The following is a 26,294-nucleotide window of genomic DNA, read 5'->3' on the forward strand; positions in this document are numbered from 1 at the left end:
TAAAAATCATACAAGACTAACAAAGGCAAGAGGCTCCTGACTTGGGAAGGCGTAAAAATGTGACGGATTTAAAAATGTTTTTGATATCTCCCTCTCCCCCTCTACCAATATGCAACCTTATGCGTTACTGTTTGGCGTGAACTGGACTGATCGGTGATCGGGGATCCATATAATCCGTCAGATAAGTCAAATAAGATATGTAAGAGTCACTGTGACAACGGTTAGCGATCGATCAGTAAATTAATTTTATGTACGGATCGGACGGGTATGTATATATTTTAAATTCTTATGTTAACCGAACTTCACAGTGTATACATTCGATGAACGCGGACCTCTACGAAGACACATTAACTTATCTATTTGTCTTATTTAGATACAAATTATAAGACGCCATAAAATTTCAATACTTTTTGCACATCACGATTGGTTGTTTTTCATAAAATATGCTGAATTTTAAGGAAAAGATACAAAATATGTGTACGCGTTGCCTACAATTCGAATATTTCTTCTCATATTTGAAATAATGCAACGTCAATCGCAGTCAGTCGTACAAAAAACTTTAGATAAGTGGTTTTGTATGAAATATGAATTTGGAAGGATAATTATGCATAACCTTTTGTTTTTGTTGATCAAAAATGCACTGACTTCTTCATTTTAATGGAAATTATTGACTGTTAATTGAAGACCCGTTGGTGACCATCTTCTGTGGTCGGGTTGTTGTCTCTTTGGCACATTCCCCATTTCCATTCTCAATATCATATTGCCATTGGATTTTTGTACTTTTTATGTTTAGGGTTGGTAGTTTTTTCATAGAATAAAAAGATTATGAGAGAACATATACTAAAATGTTGTTTGCCGTGTTTAAAATTGCCAAAATTATATTTTCTTTTAATAAAAAAGGATGCTTTTTTATTTGCTTTTTTATTTGTGGTTAATTATTTCAAGATCCTCAGGATGATTTGTTATAGTTTTTAGATATAATCAGACTTAAAATACTTTAACAATTGTTTTTGTGGAATAAAAATGCAGTTATTGTCTTATTCTAATACAAATTATAAGCCGCCATAAGATTTAAGAACCTGTTTGTACATCACGATTTGTTGTTTTTCATAAAATATGCTGAATTTTAAGGAAAAGAAACAAAATTTTGGTACACGTTTCCAAAAATGCAAATATTTCTTCTCATATATGAAATTATGCAACATCAATTGCAATCAGTCATTAAAAATTACTTTTGATCAGTAGTTTTGTATAAAATGTGAATATTTGAAGGATAAATATGCTATTGTTTTGGTTGATCAAGAAGGCACTGTTTTCTTCATTTGAATGGAAATTATTGACTGCCATAGGACTTTTTATAGTTTCGGATTTGTTGTTTTTTCATAGAATTAAAAGATTATGAGAGAAAATATACTAAAATATTGTTTGACTTGTATAAAACTGCCAAAATTATACTTCTTTTAATAAATTTTTTTTTATTTGTGATAAGTTTTTTCAAGATCCTCAGAATGAGTTTGTTTTTTTTAGATTTTAGATATACTCAGAATTTAAATACTTAACCAATTATTTTTTAGGAACAAGAATGCAGTTATTGTCTCATTTTAATACAAATTATAAGACGCCATAAGCTTTCAGTACCTTTTTGTACATCACCTTTGGTTGTTTTTCATAAAATATGCTGAATTTTAAGGAAATTAATCAAAATGTTTGTACGCGTTGCCTAAAATGGAAATATTTCTTCTCATATTTGAAACAATTCAAGGTAAATTGCAATCAGTCTTTATAAAAAAACTGAAACATGCAACTATTCGAGTTCAAGGGCATTTTTTCCAGAAAACCGATTCCCGAAAAAATGTGATAATCTATGATGATTGAAATACTAATTGAACATCTAGTAATCTTTATGTTTCATTCTAGACTCTCCTGTCTGTCATTTTTTATTTGGAAAAAAAAGTTGAAATATATGATTATTAGCTTGATTTTTCAACCGTATTCATGTTTATAGACAATTTGACACAGCTTGAGCGTAACACTGACGCACACCCGAAAAGTACATTGAATGTCAATGATCATGGTATAATCCGGGTACCTTTGATAACTATTTAGATAAGTAAATTCGAATAAAATTGGAATAATTGAAGGATAAATATGCCTAAACTTTAGTTTTTGTTTAATAAGAATGCAATTATATCTTTATTTGAAGGAAAATTATTGACAGCTGTAAGATTTTTGTACTTTTTATAGTTTAGGATTAGTTGTTTTTCATTAAAGTAAAAGAATATCAGAAAAAATATTTTAAAAAGTTGTTTGCATTGCTTAAAATTACCAAAATTTCTTATTTTTAAAAGATAATTTGTAATTTGTTATTTTATGGCTTCAACTGGGATAAGTTTTATTTAAAGAATTTTAATATTAAAAGCATACAAAACTTTGAAATATGAAAAAAAAATTAAAAAAATGTAAAAACAGTTCATTTCATTTTTTCCAGAGTATTATCGGAAAATGATAAAATCAAAATCGCGATATAAAGACCGACTTTAAGAACTTTCCGGGTTTGAAAATATATAATCTAACTGAAAACGAAGATGACCATTCTTTGATGATAATATTCAAATTTAGGTTTTTTATAAATATTTCTTTTCATTTAAATTCATTAAAATTTGCATGCTGAATTATTTAATGAAAAAAGGTTGATCAGTTGTAATTTGTATTGATTTATCATGTGACGTAGTAGAGTTCAATCCATCAGAAAAGTCGATCGGTCCTATCCGTCCGATCCGTCCGATTAGACAATGACTTTTACTATAAGTCTGACGGATCGGTGACGTGAGTTTGACGCTAAATTGACTGATCGGTGACTGATCGATGATCGCTGATTGATTGCTAAAACAGTTACGGCTAAGGTTGCAAGTACTGTATTTATTTCACATTATTGAGTGAGATTACTAAAACCAATTTGATGTTTTAACATATCGTGATCTTTAGAAATGGTCATATTACTTATACGTACATTTTCATAATGTGGAAGGTTTTGCTAGCCATAAAAAAAGTACAATCCACCATTCTATTTTTATAAAATAAAGACAACAGTTGTATATTACTGTTCCAAAGTCAAAAATCGATTGAGACAAAAAAAATCCGAGTTATCTACTAAAACCGAGTAAATCATATCAACTATAAGAGGAAAAGAACGAAACAACACAAACACTGAAGTAAACAAAACATAAATGACAATGCAATATACATAGAAACGAACTATAAGAAAACAAATGCCATTTTCCTGTTTTTCTTGGTACAGGAAATGTTAAGACAAATGGTGGGTTGAACCTGGTTTTGTTGCTTGCCAAACCTTGCACTTTTATACTTGAAAAATATTCTGTACCAAGACAGGACAATGGAAGGTGTTTTTCTTATAGTTCGTTTCTGTGTATATTGCATTGTCGTTTGATTTTGCTTAAGGTGGTACCTAACACTACAGGGAGATAACTCTGTGATTTCAGCTTAACGTTTTAATTACGCTGTGTTGTTAAGAGATTATTAGGCTTCTCAATGATCAACATAAGTGTTCGTCAAACTGCTATATAATCAGTGTAATTTTCTGATAAATTGGTTGGTTCAATTGAAATTTTTATATTTTTGTCAAAGTGTCAAACTAAATACTTTGTCAAAATTTTTATGAAAATTAAATGAGGCAAATTAATTTTAGTGCAGGTGTTGGGTACCACCTTAAATAGCACGTCAGTGTTCCTGTTGTTCCTTTCTTTCACTTTTATAGTTTATGTGTTTACCTCGGTTTTAGTTTGTTACCCGGATTTACTTTCTCGTAATTGATTGATGACTTTTGAATACCGAAATACTACTGTTTCCTTTTTTTTCGTTTTTTTTATCACATTTTGGTTACGTTTGAGAAGTTAAACAACTAAACGGAACTTACAAACATTGTGATGTTGCTATATGAATTAATGTTTGAATTCCAATATATTTTTGCAATTAATTGAACTGCCAATAGGAATGTTCATCCTGTGTTTATCAATCAATCCCTACTAATGTTTTGTATAGGTGCACGACTTTCACAACATATTTAAATATGTATGTAAATATATGATCAACACAAAGCAATGCCAATATTTGGATAAACTTAACTTGAGTAAAGTTTGTGCTATTTTTAATTTTAATATATATTAATATAACGCAAAAATAACCATGGTGTTGCAAGTAGGCCCGGCTTGTTGTTGTTCTCCAAATTTTAACGGTTTTCTCTTTCAAAATTGTTTGTTGCGAGTGGTGTATGTGTTTATCTGAAAACAAGCTAAAAATAAGATACCACCAGAATGATAATTTGAGATCGTTTCACAAACAATTATTTGTTTAACATGATAGTAGAATAGAAACTAAGAATATTTTCATTACTGAACATCAAAACTAAAACATACAACTATTCGAGAGCCCAAGGGCAGTTTTTTTTCTCGAGAAGTCAGCGAAAACCGCTCTCCGAAAAGTGAACTAATAATCTAAGATGATTCGAATACTGATTGAACATCTAGTAATCTTTATGTTTCATTCTAGACTCTCTTGTCTGCTATGCTTTATTTAAAAAAAAAATTGAAATGTATGATTATTAGCTTTGAAAATGAGAGAAATTTCTGAAAGATGTATTCTTTAAAATGCATTTAAAACAAATGCAACACGTTTCAGACAGTTAATAGATTTTTCCATCAACCGTATTCATGTTTATAGACAATTTGACACAGCTTGAGCGTAACACTGATGCAAACCAACAAAGTACATTGAATGTCAATGATCTTGGTATAATCCTGGTACCTTTGATAACTATTTAGATAAGTAAATTCAAATAAAATTGGAATAATTGAAGGATAAATATGCCTAAACTTTAGTTTTTGTTAATAAGAATGCAATTATATCTTTATTTGAAGGGAAATTATTGACAGCTGTAAGATTTTTGTACTTTTTATAGTTTAGGATTATTTATTTTTCATTAAGGTAAAAAAATATCAGAAAACATATTTTAAAAAGTTGTTTGCATTGCTTAAAATTACCCAAATTTCTTATTTTTAAAAGATAATGCAGCAATTTATTTGTAATTTGTTATTTCATGGCCTCGACTGGGATAAGTTTTATTTAAAGAATTTAAAGATTAAAAGCATACAAAACTTTAAAATATTTAAAATAAAACAACAAAATTTTTAAGAACAGCTCATTTCATTTTTTTTTCCAGAGTATTATCGGAAAATGATAAAATCAAAATCGCGATATAAAGACCGACTTTAAGAACTTTCCGGGTTTGAAAATATATAATCTGAATGAAAACGAAGATGACCATTCTTTAATGATAATATTCAAATTTAGGTTTTTTATAAATGTTTCTTTTCATTTAAATTCATTAAAATTTGCATGCTGAATTATTTAATGAAAAAAGGTTGATCAGTTGTACATGAACTTTTCGTATTTTACATGTCGCCATCTTAATTTAATGAAACGAAACTAAGTTTCCGTAATTTGTATTGATTTATCATGTGACGTAGTAGAGTTCAATCCATCAGAAAAGTCGATCGGTCCTATCCGTCCGACTTGACAATGACTTTTACTATAAGTCTGACGGATCGGTAACGTGAGTTTGACGCTAAATTGACTGATCGGTGACTGATATATGATCGCTGATTGATCACTAAAACAGTTACGGCTAAGGTTGCAAGTACTGTATTTATTTCACATTATTGAGTGAGATTACTAAAACCAATTTGATGTTTAAATATTTTCATAATGTGGAAGGTTTTGCTAGCCATAAAAAAAGGTTCAATCCACCATTCTATTTTTATAAAATAAAGACAACAGTTGTATACCGCTGTTCGAAAGTCATAAATAGATTGAGACAAAAAAAATCCGGGTTATCTACTAAAACCGAGTTAATCATATCAACTATAAGAGGAAACAACGAAACAACACAAACACTGAAGTAAACAAAAAAATAAATGACAATGCAATATACACAGAAACGAACTATAAGAAAACAACTGCCATTTTTCTGTCTTGGTACAGGAAATATTAAGAAAAATGGTGGGTTGAACCTGGTTTTGTGGCTTGCCAAACCTTGCACTTTTATACTTTTAAAATATTCTGTACCAAGACAGGACTATGGAAGGTGTTTTCTTATAGTTCGTTTCTGTGTATATTGCATTGTCGTTTGATTTTGCTTAAGGTGGTACCTAACACTACAGGGAGATAAGTCTGTGATTTCAGCTTAACGTTTTAATTACGTTGTGTTGTTAAGAGATTATTAGGCTTCTCAATGATCAACATAAGTGTTCGTCAAACTGCTATATAATCAGTGTAATTTTCTGATAGATTGGTTGGTTCAATTGAAATTTTTATATTTTTGTCAAAGTGTCAAACTAAATACTTTATAAAAATTAAATGAGGCAAATTAATTTTAGTGAAGGTGTTGGGTACCACCTTAAATAGCTCGTCAGTGTTCCTGATGTTCCTTTCTTTCACTCTTGTAGTTTATGTGTTTACCTCGGTTTTAGTTTGTTACCCGGATTTACTTTCTCGTAATTGATTGATGACTTTTGAATACCGAAATACTATTGTTTCCTTTTTTTTTTTTTTTATCTCATTTTGGTTAATTTTGAGAAGTTAAACAACTAAACTGGACTTACAAACATGGTGATGTTGCTATATCAATTAATGTTTGAATTCCAATATATTCTTGCAATTAATTGATCTGCCAGTAGGAATGTTCATCCTGTGTTTTTTAATCAATTCCTACCAATGTTTTGTATAGGTGCACGACTTTCACAGCAATACATGGGCTTATTTAAATATGTATGTAAATATATGATCAACACAAAGCAATGCCAATATTTAGATAAACTTAACTAGTGTAAAGTTTGTGCTATTTTTAATTCTAATATATATTAATATAACGCAAAAATAACCATGGTGTTGCAAGTAGGCCCGGCTTGTTGTTGTTCTCCAAATTTTAACGGTTTTCACTTTCAAAATTGTTCGTTGAGAGTGGTGTATGTGTTTATCTTGAAAAAAAAAAAAAAATACCACCAGAATGATAATTTGAGATAGTTTCACAAACGACAAATTTGTTTTACATGATAGTAGAAAAGAAACTAAGAATATTTTCATTACTGAACATCAAAACTAAAACATACAACTATTCGAGAGCCCAAGGGCAGTTTGTTTTTCTCGAGAAGTCAACGAAAACCGCTCTCCGAAAAGTGTACTAATAATCTAAGATGATTCGAATACTGATTGAACATCTAGTAATCTTTATGTTTCATTCTAGACTCTCTTGTCTGCTATGCTTTATTTAAAAAAAAATTGAAATGTATGATTATTAGCTTTGAAAATGAGAGAAATTTCTGAAAGATGTATTCTTTAAAATGCATTAAAAACAAATGCAACACGTTTCAGACAGTGAATAGATTTTTCCATCAACCGTATTCATGTTTATAGACAATTTGACACAGCTTGAGCGTAACACTGATGCAAACCCACAAAGTACATTGAATGTCAATGATCTTGGTATAATCCTGGTACCTTTGATAACTATTTAGATAAGTAAATTCGAATAAAATTGGAATAATTGAAGGATAAATATGCCTAAACTTTAGTTTTTGTTAATAAGAATGCAATTATATCTTTATTTGAAGGGAAATTATTGACAGCTGTAAGATTGTTGTACTTTTTATAGTTTAGGATTAGTTATTTTTCATTAAGGTAAAAAAATATCAGAAAACATATTTTAAAAAGTTGTTTGCATTGCTAAAAATTACCCAAATTTGTTATTTTTAAAAGATAATGCAGCAATTTATTTGTAATTTGTTATTTTATGGCCTCGACTGGGATAAGTTTTATTTAAAGAAGTTTAAGATTAAAAGCATACAAAACTTTAAAATATTAAAAAATAAAACAACAAAATTTTTAAGAACAGCTCATTTCATTTTTTTCCAGAGTATTATCGGAAAATGATAAAATCAAAATCGCGATATAAAGACCGACTTTAAGAACTCTCCGGGTTTGAAAATATATAATCTAAATGAAAACGAAGATGACCATTCTTTAATGATAATATTCAAATTTAGGTTTTTTATAAATGTTTCTTTTCATTTAAATTCATTAAAATTTGCATGCTGAATTATTTAATGAAAAAAGGTTGATCAGTTGTACATGAACTTTTCGTATTTTACATGTCGCCATCTTAATTTAATGAAACGAAACTAAGATTCCGTAATTTGTATTGATTTATCATGTGACGTAGTAGAGTTCAGTCCATCAGAAAAGTCGATCGGTCCTATCCGTCCGATCCGACAATGACTTTTACTATAAGTCTGACGGATCGGTGACGTGAGTTTGACGCTAAATTGACTGATCGGTGACTGATCGATGATCGCTGATTGATTGCTAAAACAGTTACGGCTAAGGTTGCAAGTACTGTATTTATTTCACATTATTGAGTGAGATTACTAAAACCAATTTGATGTTTTAACATATCGTGATCTTCAGAAGTGGTCATATTACTTATACGTACATTTTCATAATGTGGAAGGTTTTGCTAGCCATAAAAAAGTACAATCCACCATTCTATTTTTATAAAATAAAGACAACAGTTGTATATTACTGTTCCAAAGTCATAAATCGGTTGAGACAAAAAAAATCCGGGTTATCTACTAAAACCGAGTTAATCATATCAACTATAAGAGGAAAACAACGAAACAACACAAACACTGAAGTAAACAAAAAAATAAATGACAATGCAATATACACAGAAACGAACTATAAGAAAACAACTGCCATTTTTCTGTTTTTCTTGGTACAGGAAATGTTAAGACAAATGGTGGGTTGAACCTGTTTTTGTGGCTTGCCACACCTTGCACTTTTATACTTTAAAAATATTCTGTACCAAGACAGGACAATGGAAGGTGTTTTTCTTATAGTTCGTTTCTGTGTATATTGCATTGTCGTTTGATTTTGCTTAAGGTGGTACCTAACACTACAGGGAGATAACTCTGTGATTTCAGCTTAACGTTTTAATTACGCTGTGTTGTTAAGAGATTATTAGGCTTCTCAATGATCAACATAAGTGTTCGTCAAACTGCTATATAATCAGTGTAATTTTCTGATAAATTGGTTGGTTCAATTGAAATTTTTATATTTTTGTCAAAGTGTCAAACTAAATACTTTGTCAAAATTTTTATGAAAATTAAATGAGGCAAATTAATTTTAGTGAAGGTGTTGGGTACCACCTTAAATAGCACGTCAGTGTTCCTGTTGTTCCTTTCTTTCACTCTTGTAGTTTATGTGTTTACCTCGGTTTTAGTTTGTTACCCGGATTTACTTTCTCGTAATTGATTGATGACTTTTGAATACCGAAATACTACTGTTTCCGTTTTTTTCGGTTTTTTTTTTATCTCATTTTGGTTACGTTTGAGAAGTTAGACAACTAAACTGAACTTACAAACATGGTGATGTTGCTATATGAATTAATGTTTGAATTCCAATATATTTTTGCAATTAATTGAACTGCCAATAGGAATGTTCATCCTGTGTTTATCAATCAATCCCTACTAATGTTTTGTATAGGTGCACGACTTTCACAGCAATGCATGGGCTTATTTAAATATGTATGTAAATATATGACCAACACAAAGCAATGCCAATATTTGGATAAACTTAACTAGGGTAAAGTTTGTGCTATTTTTAATTCTAATATATATTAATATAACGCAAAAATAACCATGGTGTTGCAAGTAGGCCCGGCTTGTTGTTGTTCTCCAAATTTTAACGGTTTTCCATTTCAAAATTGTTTTTTGCGAGCGGTGTATGTGTTTATCTGAAAAAATTTACAAAAAATAAAATACCACCAGAATGATAATTTGAGATCGTTTCACAAACGACAAATTTGTTTAACATGATAGTAGAAAAGAAACTAAGAATATTTTCATTACTGAACATCAAAACTAAAACATACAACTATTCGAGAGCCCAAGGGCAGTTTTTTTTTCTCGAGAAGTCAACGAAAACCGCTCTCCGAAAAGTGTACTAATAATCTAAGATGATTCGAATACTGATTGAACATCTAGTAATCTTTATGTTTCATTCTAGACTCTGTTGTCTGCCATGCTTTATTTATAAAAAAAATGAAATGTATGATTATTAGCTTTGAAAATGAGAGAAATTTCTGAAAGATGTTTTCTTTAAAATGCATTAAAAACAATGCAATACGTTTCAGACAGTTAATAGATTTTTCCATCAACCGTATTCATGTTTATGGATAATTTGACACAGCTTGAGCGTAACACTGACGCAAACCCGCAAAGTACATTGAATGTCAATGATCTTGGTATAATCCTGGTACCTTTGATAACTATTTAGATAAGTAATTCGAATAAAATTGGAATAATTGAAGGATAAATATGCCTAAACTTTAGTTTTTGTTTAATAAGAATGCAATTATATCTTTTTTTGAAGGGAAATTATTGACAGCTGTAAGATTTTTGTACTTTTTATAGTTTAGGATTAGTTATTTTTCATTAAGTAAAAAAATATCAGAAAAAATATGTTAAAAAGTTGTTTGCATTGCTTAAAATTACCAAACTTTTTCATTTTTAAAAGATAAGGCAGCAATTTATTTGTAATTTGTTATTTTATGGCCTCGACTGGGATAAGTTTTATTTAAAGAATTTAAAGATTAAAAGCATACAAAACTTTAAAATATTTAAAATAAAACAACAAAATTTTTAAGAACAGCTCATTTCATTTTTTTCCAGAGTATTATCGGAAAATGATAAAATCAAAATTGCGATATAAAGAGACTTTAAGAACTTTCCGGGTTTGAAAATATATAATCTGAATGAAAACGAAGATGACCATTCTTTAATGATAATATTCAAATTTAGGTTTTTTATAAATGTTTCTTTTCATTTAAATTCATTAAAATTTGCATGCTGAATTATTTAATGAAAAAAGGTTGATCAGTTGTACATGAACTTTTCGTAGTTTACATGTCGCCATCTTAATTTAATGAAACGAAACTAAGATTCCGTAATTTGTATTGATTCATCATGTGACGTAGTAGAGTTCAATCCATCAGAAAAGTCGATCGGTCCTATCCGTCCGATCCGTCCGATTAGACAATGACTTTTACTATAAGTCTGACGGATCGGTGACGTGAGTTTGACGCTAAATTGACTGATCGGTGACTGATCGATGATCGCTGATTGATTGCTAAAACAGTTACGGCTAAGGTTTCAAGTACTGTATTTATTTCACATTATTGAGTGAGATTACTAAAACCAATTTGATGTTTTAACATATCGTGATCTTCAGAAAAGGGCATATTACTTATACGTACATTTTCATAATGTGAAAGGTTTTGCTAGTCATAAAAAAGGTTCAATTCACCATTCTATTTTTATAAAATAAAGACAACAGTTGTATACCGCTGTTCAAAAGTCATAAATCGATTGAGACAAAAAAAAATCCGAGTTATCTACTAAAACTGAGTTATTCATATCAACTATACGAGGAAAACAACGAAACAACAGAAACACAGAGGTAAACAAAAAATAATTGAAAATGCAATATACACAGAAACGAACTATAAAAAAGGTTCAATCCACCATTCTATTTTTATAAAATAAAGACAACAGTTGTATACCGCTGTTCAAAAGTCATAAATCGATTGAGACAAAACAAAAATCCGAGTTATCTACTAAAACTGAGTTATTCATATCAACTATACGAGGAAAACAACGAAACAACAGAAACACTGAGGTAAACAAAATATAATTGAAAATGCAATATACACAGAAACGAACTATGCTTAATTGAAGACCTGTTGGTGACCCTCTGCTGTTGTTTTTTATTTGGTCGGGTTGTTGTCTCTTTGACACATTCCCCATTTCCATTCTCAATTTTATAAGAAAACAACTGCCATTTTTCTGTCTTGGTACAGGAAATATTAAGAAAAATGGTGGGTTGAACCTGGTTTTGTGGCTTGCCAAACCTTACACTTTTATACTTTTAAAATATTCTGTACCAAGACAGGACAATGGCAGGTGATTTCAGCTTAACATTTTAATAACGTTGTGTTGTTAAGAGATTATTAAGCTTCTTAATGATCAACATAAGTGTTCGTCAAACTGCTATATAATCAGTGTAATTTTCTAATAAATTGGTTGTTCAATTGAAATTTTTATATTTTTGTCAAAGTGTTAAACTAAATACTTTGTCAAAATTTTTAAAATTAAATGAGACAAATTAATTTTAGTGAAGGATATGGGTACCACCTTAAATAGCACGTCAGTGTTCCTGTTGTTCCTTTCTTTCACTCTTTTAGTTTATGTGTTTACCTCGGTTTTAGTTTGTTACCCGGATTTACTTTCTCGTAATTGATTGATGAATTTTGAATACCGAAATACTACTGTTTCCTTTTTTTTTTCTTTTTTTTTTTTTTTTTTATCTCATTTTGGTTTAGTTTGAGAAGTTAGACAACTAAACTGAACTTACAAACATGGTGATGTTGCTATATGGATTAATGTTTGAATTCCAATATATTTTTGCAAGTAATTGAACTGCCAATAGGAATGTTCATCCTGTATTTATCAATCAATCCCTACTAATGTTTTGTATAGGTGCACGACTTTCACAACATATTTAAATATGTATGTAAATATATGATCAACACAAAGCAATGCCAATATTTGGATAAACTTAACTTGAGTAAAGTTTGTGCTATTTTTAATTTTAATATATATTAATATAACGCAAAAATAACCATGGTGTTGCAAGTAGGCCCGGCTTGTTGTTGTTCTCCAAATTTTAACGGTTTTCACTTTCAAAATTGTTCGTTGCGAGTGGTGTATGTGTTTATCTGAAAAAAAAAACAGAAAAAAAAAAATACAACCAGAATGATAATTTGAGATCGTTTCACAAACGACAAATTTGTTTAACATGATAGAAAAATAGAAACTAAGAATATTTTCATTACTGAACATCAAAACTAAAACATACAACTATTCGAGAGCCCAAGGGCAGTTTGTTTTTCTCGAGAAGTCAACGAAAACCGCTCTCCGAAAAGTGTACTAATAATCTAAGATGATTCGAATACTGATTGAACATCTAGTAATCTTTATGTTTCATTCTAGACTCTCTTGTCTGCTATGCTTTATTTAAAAAAAAATTGAAATGTATGATTATTAGCTTTGAAAATGAGAGAAATTTCTGAAAGATGTTTTCTTTAAAATGCATTAAAAACAATGCAATACGTTTCAGACAGTTAATAGATTTTTCCATCAACCGTATTCATGTTTATGGATAATTTGACACAGCTTGAGCTTAACACTGACGCAAACCCGCAAAGTACATTGAATGTCAATGATCTTGGTATAATCCTGGTACCTTTGATAACTATTTAGATAAGTAATTCGAATAAAATTGGAATAATTGAAGGATAAATATGCCTAAACTTTAGTTTTTAATAATAGGAATGCAATTTTATCTTTATTTGAAGGGAAATTATTGACAGCTGTAAGATTTTTGTACTTTTTATAGTTTAGGATTAGTTATTTTTCATTGAGGTGAAAGAATATCAGAAAAAATATTTTAAAAGGTTGTTTGCATTGCTTAAAATTACCAACATTTCTTTTTTTTAAAAGATAATGCAGCAATTTTATTTGTAATTTGTTATTTTTATGGCCTCGATTGGGATAAGTTTTATTTTAAGATTAAAAGAGTAATTTCGGAAAATGATAAAATCAAAATCGCCATATAAAGACCGACTTTAAGAACTTTCCGGGTTTGAAAATATATAATTTAAACTAAATGAAAACGATTACCTCGGTTTTAGTTTGTTACCCGCAATTGATAGATGACTTTATCCTGGTACTTTTGATAACTATTGAACACCGAAATAGTACTGTCGCCTTTTTTTTTTTTATCTCATTCGGTTTGGTTTGAGAAGTTAGACCACTAAACTGAACTTACAAACATGGGGATGTTGCTATATGAATTAATGTTTGAATTCCAATATTTTTTGCAGTTAATTGATCTGCCAATAGGAATGTTCATCCTGTGTTTATCAATAAATTCCTACTCATTTTATGTATAGATGCACGACTTTCACTGCAATGCATAGGCTGATTTAAATATGTATGTAAATATACAATCACCACGAAGAAATGCCTATATTTTGATAAACTTAACTTGAGTAAAGTTTGTGCTATCTTTAGTTCTAATATATATATTAATATAACGCAAAAATAACCATGGTGTTGCAAATAGGCGCGGCTTGTTGTTTTTCTCAAAAATTTAACGGGTTTCAGTTTCAAAATTGTTTGTTGCGAGTGGTGTATGTGTTTATCTGAAAAAAATAAACAAAAAGAAATTACCATCAGAATGATAATTTGAGATCGTTTCACAAATGATATTGGATATGTCCCTTACGTCGTAACTACAATCTCATTCCCTTTCATAAATGTGACCTACCGAGTTAGACTATTTACCGGATTTTTATCTCATAAGCAACACGACGGACGCCACATATGGAGCAGGATCTACTTACCCTGCCGGAGCACCTAAGGATCACCCCTAGTTTTTTGGTAGGGTTCGTGTTGTTTATTCTTTAGTTTTCTATGTTGTGTCATGCGTACTATTGTTTGTCTGTTTGTCCTTTTCATTTTTAGCCATGGCGTTGCCAGTTTATTTTCGATTTATGAGATTGACTGTCCCTCTGGTATCTTTCGTCCCTCTTTTAATTCGTCTTTACAGAATCTAAAGGACTATTTGAAATCTCATTGTCTGTACATCAAAATGAAAATAACTTTACGTCATTGGTAGAATTTCTATCGTTTAAAACGTTGTAAACCAATCACAATCATAAATGTTTTATTTAAAAAAAAAGGTTGTTATATATGATTATTAGCTTTTAAAATGAAAGAAATTTATGAAAGATGTTTTCTATAAAATGCATTAAAAACAAATGCAACACGTTTCAGACAGTTAATTATTTTTCCATTAATCGTATTCATGTGCATAGACAATTTGACACAGCTTGAGCGTAACACTGACGCACACCCGCAAAGTACATTGAATGCCAATGATCTGTAAGCCGGAAGTAGCATTCAAATGATGCGAACATGCGTCATTCAATTAGAGGCGTGGGCAATCCAATTTTTGAGGCGTGGGCAATCCATTTATAAGCCGTGTGCAATCCATTTGTTTTATCATTACTTTGCTAGATAGATGTGAGTAAACATGTTTTGCTATGTTTTTTGTTAGATTCGTTGTTTTTTTTGTAAATTTACTTTTCAATACTTTGATGTATAAGAACGTCTACTTGTAATTATTATTCGTTACTTAAACTGTCTGCTGTGTTTGAAGCACGCCTTAATCAATGTGTACTATCAGTGTCCTTGGAATACTTTCTGATATTTGACTTTTTTTACTATGATTCTAATAGTTTCGTGAATGTCGAAAAAAATAAATCATATGATTTATTTTACATATAAACTAACAGGTTTAAACTGTCTGATGAAAGAAATTAATTTTATATTACTGTGAATTTATTTATTTTCATGGATTGAACAAAACGTGCTCTTTCGTGGACATTTAATTTCGTGGGTCTGTCAAATTCTGCATACGTTACACGCCTATGGAAAATTAATAATTCGTTGAACATTTATATTTGTGGTTCATCTGTACCAACGAAATCCACGAAAATTGGTATCTAACGAAAAATAATGAATTCGTATTACCTTTATCATGGTAATATAAATTATAATTATCAGTCAATACGATATGTGGAGCAGGATCTGCTTACCCTTCCGGAGCACCTGAGATCACCCCTAGTTTTTGGTGGGGTTCGTGTTGTTTATTCTTTAGTTTTCTATGTTGTGTCGTGTGTACTATTGTTTTTCTGTTTGTCTCTTTTTTATTTTTAGCCATGACGTTGTCAGTTTGTTTTAGATTTATGAGTTTGACTGTCCCTTTGGTATCTTTCGTCCCTCTTTTATATAAATGTTGCCTTTTCCTGATGATTCTTCGATATAATGTTACTGCTTTCAACGGAGACTTTGAAGTTATCCCATTGCATGTTAAACTGACTTTATACTGATTCTTTTCAGTAACGAATTATATTAGTTGAAAATGAACTGCTTACACTTCGGAATAATTGCATCAATTCCTTTAAACCTGGTTAAGAAGGACAATCATGGTTTGGTAACTTTATGTCTGTTAACGATAACGGATTTTTCTGAGTTGGTATTTTTATTTGTCATGATTTTGGTTAAAAAAAGATCTTCCATGATTTGTATTGTTTTATATTTGTTAAAGAAGGATCAGACAGGTATTTAAGTTTGTGTCTGGTTAGATGTTTTTCATTGTTTGATTTCAGGTAAAAAAGGGCAAAGAAGGACAATCGAAATTTTAATTCATCCAATAAAAGAGGAACTGCTAGGTTGGTATTTCTATTATATCGAGCAAATTATTGTCTAAACAGTTAAGTTTGCTTCTTGACAAATGTTGATTGTCTTTACCTCTGAATATATTAAGACAGTTTCAGTATTTAGCACGTTTCGTCCCCGAGGTTATCACCAGCCCAGTAGTCATCACTTTGGTGTTGACATGAATATCAATTATGTGGTCATTTTTATAAATTTCCTGTTTACAAAAATTTGAATTTATCGAAAAACTAAGGATTTTCTTATCCCAGGAATAGGTTACCTTTTTGAAATTTTGATCCTCAATGATCTTCAACTTCGTACTTGTTTGGCTTGATAAATATTTTGATATGAGCGTCACTGATGAGTCTTATGTAGACGAAACGCGCGTCTGGTGTACTAAGTTATAATCCTGGTACCTTTGATAACTAATTGGAACTGTACTTTTGATTTTCTTTGACTAAGTAGTCCTATATTCTGATCACAAAGCTTGACACATATTCTCTGTCATACATATGTACAACTGGTGACTGCGATCGTACATATATCGAAAAGATGAATTAAATTTTACCACGTGAAAAGCTCGGTTAAATAGTTTTCTAACTAGTACGAAGAACACTTCCTCAAAGGGAATAATTATAGGAATTAAAGCCTCGAGTTACTTTTGTTTTGCTTGAAAGATGCACAGTAAAAACGAAAAATTTGATACACGTATTCTTATTCGTTTCACACCGACAACCATTGTCAATTGTCAATTGGATGTGCGTGTAGACTGGAGTCATACTTACTCGTTTCTATGTTATTTTTTTATGTTACGTTTGATGATATATTTGGCCTTCCGTATCCCCAAAATGAACTAACGCCACGTCATTGGATAAATTTCCATTGTTTATGACATTTTTTTACCCAAGCAGGACGTTTTGGTGTACACTTTTGAAAATGTTACCCATTAATAACAAAACTGTGAATCATTTAGTCAATCGTCACAACTCGGCCGATTCCGTACCTCATAATGAGAGACGCGGAGTCACCCGAAGATTGCCGATTGTCATTTAGTAAGACGACATCATCTGCATGACAGAACATACAGGATAATGATAACTATGTTTCATTTTTTCAAAAGTAGAGCATACTTTGATCGCATTTGAATGCCGATTATTTCTTGAAAAACCTGTCATCTTAATGTAACAAATATGGTTTCAATACAAATAACTAGTAAAACAACTAGTAAAACAATTTAAACGAGAAAATTATCCTTGAAACTTTTTGTCTCTGGTGGTATTCTTTTCGTCAGATATATAACCGTTTTATACAGGTACAGCTTCAAGAGTTTTATACAGTTAAAATTATACTGTTAACATAATAAAAAAAATCGATTAAAAATATTATGTTTGTATAATATAAAACGAAAAGGCTGTACATCTTAGAAATAAACGGCCAGTTGCTGACAGCTAGTGCTTTAAGATACACTCATAATATAATGATTTGCACATAAAAGAGGGATATTCATTAAATATATCACTAATATAAATAAATTTCTGTTTCAGCATTATGTTGAAGTTTTATTGTGTCATTGCTATTGTCGTTAGCACATTCAATCTGTCTTATGCTGGACGTAAGTTATATTATGTCATTGCTATTGTCGTTAGCACATTCAATCTGTCTTATGCTGGACGTAAGTTATATTGTGTCATTGCTATTGTCGTTAGCACATTCAATCTGTCTTATGCTGGACGTAAGTTTTATTGTGTCCTTGCTATTGTCGTTAGCACATTCAATCTGTCTTATGTTGGACGTAAGTTATATTGTGTCATTGCTATTGTCGTTAGCACATTCAATCTGTCTTATGCTGGACGTAAGTTATATTATGTCATTGCTATTGTCGTTAGCACATTCAATCTGTCTTATGCTGGACGTAAGTTTTATTGTGTCATTGCCATTTTCGTTAGCACATTCAATCTGTCTTATGCTGGACGTAAGTAATATTGATTTTTTCATAGAGTATCGATGAAAAAAAGAGGGTGGGCTTATATTAACAGGATTTTTTGGGGTAAATGTTTCAAAATTAATAAAATAGTTATAAAATTACTCGAAAATATTGTAAAATTTAAAAAAAAAATCCTGTTATTAGAAATGTATATAACTTCATCTATTGTCAACTTTGCCTGATGGAGCAAATATCTTATTTTGTTATCATTTCTAAATGTTTTTTAGCGAGAAATTTTAGAACATTTGTTTTATTATGTCAGTACCAAATTACTAACCACTGTGCTATGATAAATACGGTTACTCAGAGTCAGCAGTTTTAACTTTTCGCATGTGGAAAATAACACTTTTTTATAATTGTGTTCATAGAACGCTCTTTTCAGTTTTACCATTATGAGGAACTGTCAAGTCAACACATTTGAAAGTTAATAATGTAAGATTGTTTGAAACTATTAGATTTAAATTAACAAAACACTTGCGGGGGGATTTGACTTGTGATCTCAATTTAAGCACATTTCCTTTTTTCATTGAATTGTTTGATACTATATATTTTAAGTCTCACTCGTCAATACAAACTATCAATCGCACTTGTGATCTCAAATTTAGCACGTTGCCTTATTGTCCTTAAATTGTTCGATATTATATTTTCGGTCTCACTCGTCAATGAAAAGCTATCAATAGTTATTGCGGGGGGGGGGGGGGATTTGACTTGTGATTTCAAATTTTGCAAACTGTCATCTTGTCATTGATAAGTTTATATCATATATTTTCGATCTCACTCGTCAATGCAAAACTATCAATTGCACTTACGGGGGAGGGGGTGAGATTTGACTTGTGATCTCAAATTTTGCACAATGCCTTATTGTCATTGAATTGTTTGATATTTAAAATTTTAGGGCTGACTTGTCAATGCAAAGCTATGAGGAAAAAGATTTGACTTGTGATCTCAAATTTAAGCACATTTCCTTTTTTCAATGAACTGTTTGATTTTATATATTTTAGTTCTGACTCGTCAATGCAAAGCTATGAGTGGCACTTGCGGGGTGAAAGATTTGACTTGTGATCTCAAATTTGGCACCGGTTGGACATTGATTGGGAAATGTTGTGGTAACAGACCGTGCTGTAAATGTAAGTAAACCATATACGATACAGTATTTAATTGAATCGTTGCGGCCGAATAACATCGTTTTTGTATATTTTTTGTTGGGGGAGGGGAGGGGCACTCATCTAATATGTTGTGATGTTATACTATTGTCTCAGAAAAGTGAAAGGGTTTTGTACCATTAAAACGTTTAATCCGGCTGCGAATGTCTGCACCTGTCATAAGTCAGGAATCTGATGCACAGTGGTTTTAGTCTGTTTTTAGTATGTAGTTTATAAGCGTTTCTCGTTTCTCGGTTTTATATAGTTTTCCCGTTTGAATTGTTTTATGTAATTTTTGGGGTGTGAGCTAAGGCTCTGTGTTAAAGGCCGTACCTGGACTTATACTGGTTTTCTTTTATAAACTGTTACCTGGATGGATAGTTGTCTCATTGCCACTCATACCACATCATCCTACATCTATGTATATTAATTTAAAGATCAATCAATCCAATTGGTCAAACGAATTGTTCTCATAAGTCTACGAAAAAAGATGACGTGAACTTGAACGTCTGGTCCTTGTTTTATTGGTTGCAAAATAAAAATCGTTTGTCTGCATCTCATCCACTCATAAGTGCTAGACATAATTTTGTGGTCACAGAGACACTTTAAAATAAGGTCTATACTCTTTAAACTTTTACATAAGTAGTAAAATACAACAATATTTTGAATACAAATTGTAAACAAGAAGTATATGTCAATTTGACATATGTTACAATATGTGTTTTTTCAGTCGAATCACCGAAACAAACGAGACAACTGTGTTAGTTTATTTCTGTTGACATTAGCATATTTTGATATTTACTCTAGTCGAAGCTTATCCTTCTTGTCGCTTAATCAACAGTATTTAGGTTGTCATAATATTTAAAGAAAACAGAAGAATGAATGAGTCTATCAATTACAAAAAAAGGAATACAAAATAAGCAAACTTTCCTTCAAAGAAATTGAATTGGTAAAACTTTTTTTTATTTTTTTTTTATTTCGACTGTTTAAATGTTAGTTCTAATATAACGTCCTTAAACAAATTAATACATGTTATATTTAACACAAAATTTGTTGGACATATACGCACAAACTTACGTTTAACATTTTCGTTATTCTTGTGTTAGTCTTAGTGAAATATATTTATTGTTGCGTACATTAGTTTTTACATTATTTACTATGGAAATAAAGTGTTCACAATACATTTTGAAAAATATTTTTTTTCGTACGCGTCGATCCATTCATATACCGCAAGCGTCCTATTGGAATCGATATACTTCCTTGCTATAATATTCGAAAATCTAAGGAATAAATTACATAAGCCGTATTTGGCACAACGTTTTGGAATTTTGGGTTCTCAATGTTCTTCAATTTTGTACTTGTTTGGCTTTTAAACTATTTTTATCACCGACACGTGCATATGAAACAAGCACACACAATTGTCCAAATAAATATTTGGATTTCTAATATAACTATGTTTATTGAATTTGTAATTATAACTATAGTTCAGTGTGAAAACATTCAGCCTCCGCAGTTTCCAAATGTTACATTGACGTTAACTGGACTAGAAATTGGTGCAAAAGCAACCTACATATGTGACAGTGGATTAAAATTAAACGGAACAATGCGCCTCACATGCACAGACTCTGGGTGGAGCGACGATATTCCAACAAATTGTTATGGTACGGACTATACTTAAAAACACCAGTTTGGAAATATGTAGATCTTCAACCATTTCTATAGCCTGTACGACCCTTTGCATTGCTTAAACAATATAAAGGACTTTATATGTAGTAAACAAAAGTGCCCATCTTTTACGTTTCCTCGTGGTAGACGGAAAATACCTAACTACATTTAGTAAAACTCAAATTACGCAATTGTATTACTGAAAAAGATGTAACAATGCCAAAAAGTTATTGCAAAGTAAATGTTTTAATGTATTGTATGAGAGTTTGTCGTAATTTCCGAAGGTACACGGAACACAGATTATCGGTAAAGTCTGACCCGTGTTAAGACAGAAACATATCTCTTGCACGTTAAAGACACCCTTATAGATTTCGAAAAAGAGTAGGATAATGCCGCTACAAGGCAGCACTAGCACCCGCAAAGTGGAAAGGGATTAATACATGTTTCCCAATCCACTATAAATAAATATGTTTAAACGAACTAACAGATTATCAGATACAAATAGGGTTTCTTTCCTTAATGTGTATATACAGTACTATACCGCTGTTCGAAACTCATAAATCGATTGAGAAAAAAAAAACAAATCCGGGTTACACATTAAAACTGAGGGAATACATCATTATAAGAGGAAAACTACGACACATCACGTAAATGTAACACATACAGAAATGAACTATAATGTAAAAATGGCTAGATTATATATTCAAATACATAAGGTGCACGAACTGATCATCTTTGTAGACAGAATCGTCTGTTGCATAGGATATCTTTAGTAATAGGTCAAGTTTCATTAATTCTTCGTATATGCTTTCATTATACATGACGTAATATGCACATTACAATTGTTATTTCTCAATCAATTGGAATTATTTCTGTGTTTTACAGATCCATGTGTTCCAGGCCATTGTCCACCAGGTCAAGGCTGCTCAGTTAGTAGTCGAACTGGTAAAGTTGTGTGTGAATAATCCTCTGGTATGTTGGTATTGAGTGGTCAATTTAAATTTATATACTATGAATTCCTTTTTTAAGGAATGAGAATAATATTTTTTTCTGTCTATGGAGAAATAACATAAAATAGTTGGTGCACACTGAATAACTGAATAATATATTATTTGGATTCTAATTCTCGTGGGTTTCGTAGATACAGGGCAACTACGAATTTAAATATTCATCGAATTATAAATTTTCGTAAAGAATGCATGCAGAAATTGCTTAAACCACTAAATTATTTATTCCCAATATGCAAGTTTTACTCAATCCAAGAAAATTGGTACCCGTGAACATAAATGAATCCACATTATCGACCCTTCAATAAGTATAAGAATAATCAAAGGTACCAGGATTATAATTTAGTACGCCAGACGAGCGTTTTGTCTACATAAGAGTCATCAGTGACGCTAGGATCAAAATACTTATAAAACCAAACAAGTACAAAGTTGAAGAGTATTGAGGACTCAAAATTCCACAAAATTGTGCCAAAAAAACTTTTACATGAATTCTTTTAATTTTAACTACAAAACTGTTCTGACTGAAGAACATGACTTGTATTTATTATGTAACTAAAAGTCAAGTTACAAATACGTATATGATATGACTCATCAGAAACGCACGAATATAAAGAGTAAAAAGAGGCAAAATATAGTTAGGTAAGAAGAGCATTGGAGACCAATAATTGCGAAAGGTTTTGCCAAATAAAGCTTAGGTAATATATTTCTCGGTTAGGAAATCCTTCGTATTTCTTAGTTTTATTAACAGTTGATTTATGTATATGACCATATAAATGATAATTCATGTCAATATTGAGGTGTAAATAATACCCTCAGATTTGCTATCTCTACCAGTAGTGGCATGGGCCCACTGATTGTCAAAGATCTTATCATAGATGCAAGGATTAAAAATGTGTGTCTTTCTTAAAACGACTCATCAGAAAAGCTCAAATTAAAAAGGTATATTCACGTATATCATGCTATTTTTTTTTTGGGATGACATTTGACAACTTATTGATACATTGTGCAAATATATTTTTATGTTACAGGATACCGGTAAATAGAATTTTGATGAGAGACAAATATCTAGAGTAAAACAGAGGGAAATAATATTCAAAGGGACGGAAAAAAAAGACTACATCAGGAAGTTTCAAATAAAATATACATATATTACATTTCTGCCTTTTTTTTTTAAACAACCACTGTATATCGAAAACAGCTCCTTATATATTTTCTCAATTTTCTTTTAATCTTTTAACATGCCATCTACAAACCCATCAAAGTCTTTTTACAATAAATTATACAAAAAACTTGGCACTTTCTTTGTACGAGTCATCGAATCTAACGTTCACTTTATGAACTGACGTGGTTTGGTTACTTACATCGCACACAGGCAAACGGACGCCCTAGTATAGCAGGATTTTTTTCTGTCGGTAGGAAGAAGTGAATACATTTTTATTTCCCTGTCACTTCTGTTTCTTAACAAAATAATAGAAAAACAGAAAAGCTTAAGTTAATGTATCTAAATCCAACGCTAATCGAAGGAGTAAGGTCATCAAATAACCTATGGAATGTAAACAGATCGGATAAACCTATTTCTGTTACACATAGTACTGTATCGTCAGTATCACGTCTATTGTGTCATTTTGATGTTGAATGTGTACCTTAAATGACAATTTCACATCCAACAGAACATGTTTAAGAACATGTTTAAAATCGTTCGGACTTAAACCATGAGCTACATACAGTTATTGTTCGGACTTAAACCATGAGGTACATACCGTTGTCGTTCTGACTTAAACAATGACCCACATACAGTTGTCGTTCGGACTTAAACCATGAGCCACATACTGTTGTCGTTCTGACTTAAACCATGAGCTACATACAGATGTCGTCCGGACTTAAACCAACAGGTACATACCGTTGTCGTTCTGACTTAAAAAATGACCCACAAACAGTTGTCGTTCGGACTTAAACCACGAGCCACATACTGTTGTCGTTCTGACTTAAACAATGAGCTACATATAGTTGTCGTTCTGACTTAAACAATGAGCTACATACAGATGTCGTTCGGACTTAAACCACGAGCTACATACTGTTGTCGTCCGGACTTAAACCATGAGGTACAAACAGTTGTCGATTTGACTTAAACAATGACCCACATACAGTTGTCGTTCCGACTTAAACAATGAGCCTCATACAGATGTCGTTCAGACTTAAACCATAAGCTACATACAGATGTCGTACGGACTTAAAAAATGAGCTACATACAGTTGTCGTACGGACTTAAAACAATGAGCTACATACATATGTCGTACGGACTTAAACCATGAGCTACATAAAGATGTCGTTCTGACTTAAACCATGAGCTACACACAGTTGTCGTACGGACTTAAACCATGAGCTACATACTTTTGTCGTTCGGACTTAAACAATGAGCTACATACATATGTCCTACGAACTTAAACTATGAACTACATACAGTTGTTGTTCTGACTTAAACCATGAGCTACATACAGTTGTCGTACGGACTTAAACAATGAGCTACATACAGATGTCGTTCTGACTTAAACAATGAGCTACATACAGATGTCGTGATTTAAACAATGAGCTTCACACAGTTGTCGGTCGGACTTAAACCTAAAGCTACATAAAGTTGTCGTACGGACTTAAACAATGAGCTACATACAGATGTCGCTCGGATTTAAACCATGAGGTACATACAGATGTTGTTCTGACTTAAACAATGAGCTACATACAGATGACATTCTGACTTAAACAATGTGCTACGCACAGTTGTCGGTCGGACTTAAACCTAAAGCTACAAACAGTCGTCGTACGAACTTAAACAATGAGCTACATACAGATGTTGTTCGGATTTAAACAATGAGCTACATACAGATGTCGTTCGGATTTAAACAATGAGCTACATACAGATGTCGTTCGGATTTAAACTATGAGCTACATAGTGTTGTCTTTCAGAAGACTTAAACAATGAGCTACATACAGATGTCGTTCGGACGTAAAAAATGAGGTACATACAGATGTTGTACGGACTTAAACTATGAGCTACACACTTTTGTCGTTTGGACTTTACCTATGAGCCACATAGAGTTGTCGTTCAGACTTAAACCATGAGGTACATACAGATGTTGTACGGACTTAAACCATGAGCCACATAGAGTTGTCGTTCAGACTTAAACCATGAGGTACATACAGATGTCGTATGGACTTAAACTATGAGCCACATAGAGTTGTCGTTCAGAATTAAACCATGAGGTACATACAGATGTCGTACGGACTTAAACCATGAGCCACATAGAGTTGTCGTTCAGACTTAAACCATGAGGTACATACAGATGTCGTTCAGACTTAAACAATGAGCTACATACAGATGTCGTTCGGACTTAAAAAATGAGGTACATACAGATGTCGTACAGACTTAAACTATGAGCTACACACTTTTGTCGTTCGGACTTAAACTATGAGCCACATAGAGTTGTCGTTCAGACTAAAACCATGAGGTACATACATATGTCGTACAGACTTAAACCGTGAGCCACATAGAGTTGTCGTTCAGACTTAAACAATGAGCTACATACAGATGTCGTTCAGACTTAACAAATGAGGTACATACAGATGTCGCACGGACTTAAACAATGAGCTACAGTGAGATGTCGTACGGACTTAAACAATGAGGTACATACAGATGTCGTACGGACTTAAACAATAAGCTACAGTCAGATTTCGTACGGACTTAAACAAAGAGGAACATATAGATCTCGTTCAGACTTAAACCATGAGCTACATATAGTTGTTGTTCGGAATTAAACCATGAGGTACACACAGATGTTGTTCGGACTTCAAAAATGAGGTACATACAGATGTCGTACGGACTTAAACTATGAATTACACACTTTTGTCGTTCGGACTAAATCTATGAGCCATATAGAGTTGTCGTTCAGACTTAAACCATGATGTCCATACAGATGTCGTACGGACTTAAACCATGAGCCACATAGAGTTGTCGTTCAGGCTTAAG

At 31.5% G+C, this 26,294-nt stretch overlaps 1 protein-coding gene across 1 annotated transcript; it reads left to right on the plus strand.

Moving 5' to 3' along the window:
• Positions 1–16,360: 16,360 nt before the first annotated feature.
• Positions 16,361–23,427, plus strand: LOC139496202 (sushi, von Willebrand factor type A, EGF and pentraxin domain-containing protein 1-like). The gene is made up of 6 exons (XM_071284670.1): positions 16,361–16,489; positions 18,020–18,087; positions 19,461–19,586; positions 21,086–21,262; positions 22,152–22,238; positions 23,302–23,427. Exons 2-5 carry the CDS (start codon positions 18,024–18,026, stop codon positions 22,229–22,231), a joined length of 447 nt encoding a protein of 148 aa, XP_071140771.1. The 5' UTR covers positions 16,361–16,489; positions 18,020–18,023; the 3' UTR covers positions 22,232–22,238; positions 23,302–23,427.
• The last annotated feature ends 2,867 nt before the right edge of the window (positions 23,428–26,294 follow it).

This window comes from Mytilus edulis, chromosome 11, assembly GCF_963676685.1.
Source record: "Mytilus edulis chromosome 11, xbMytEdul2.2, whole genome shotgun sequence".
Classification (NCBI taxonomy): domain Eukaryota; kingdom Metazoa; phylum Mollusca; class Bivalvia; order Mytilida; family Mytilidae; genus Mytilus; species Mytilus edulis.

Coding starts and splice junctions, on each gene's coding strand:
- LOC139496202 (XM_071284670.1), top strand. CDS start 18,024: ATGTTGAAGTTTTATTGTGTCATTGCTATTGTCGTTAGCACATTCAAT. Junction 19,587..21,085: donor TAACAGACCGTGCTGTAAAT/GTAAGTAAACCA, acceptor TTATAACTATAG/TTCAGTGTGAAAACATTCAG. Junction 21,263..22,151: donor TATTCCAACAAATTGTTATG/GTACGGACTATA, acceptor TGTGTTTTACAG/ATCCATGTGTTCCAGGCCAT.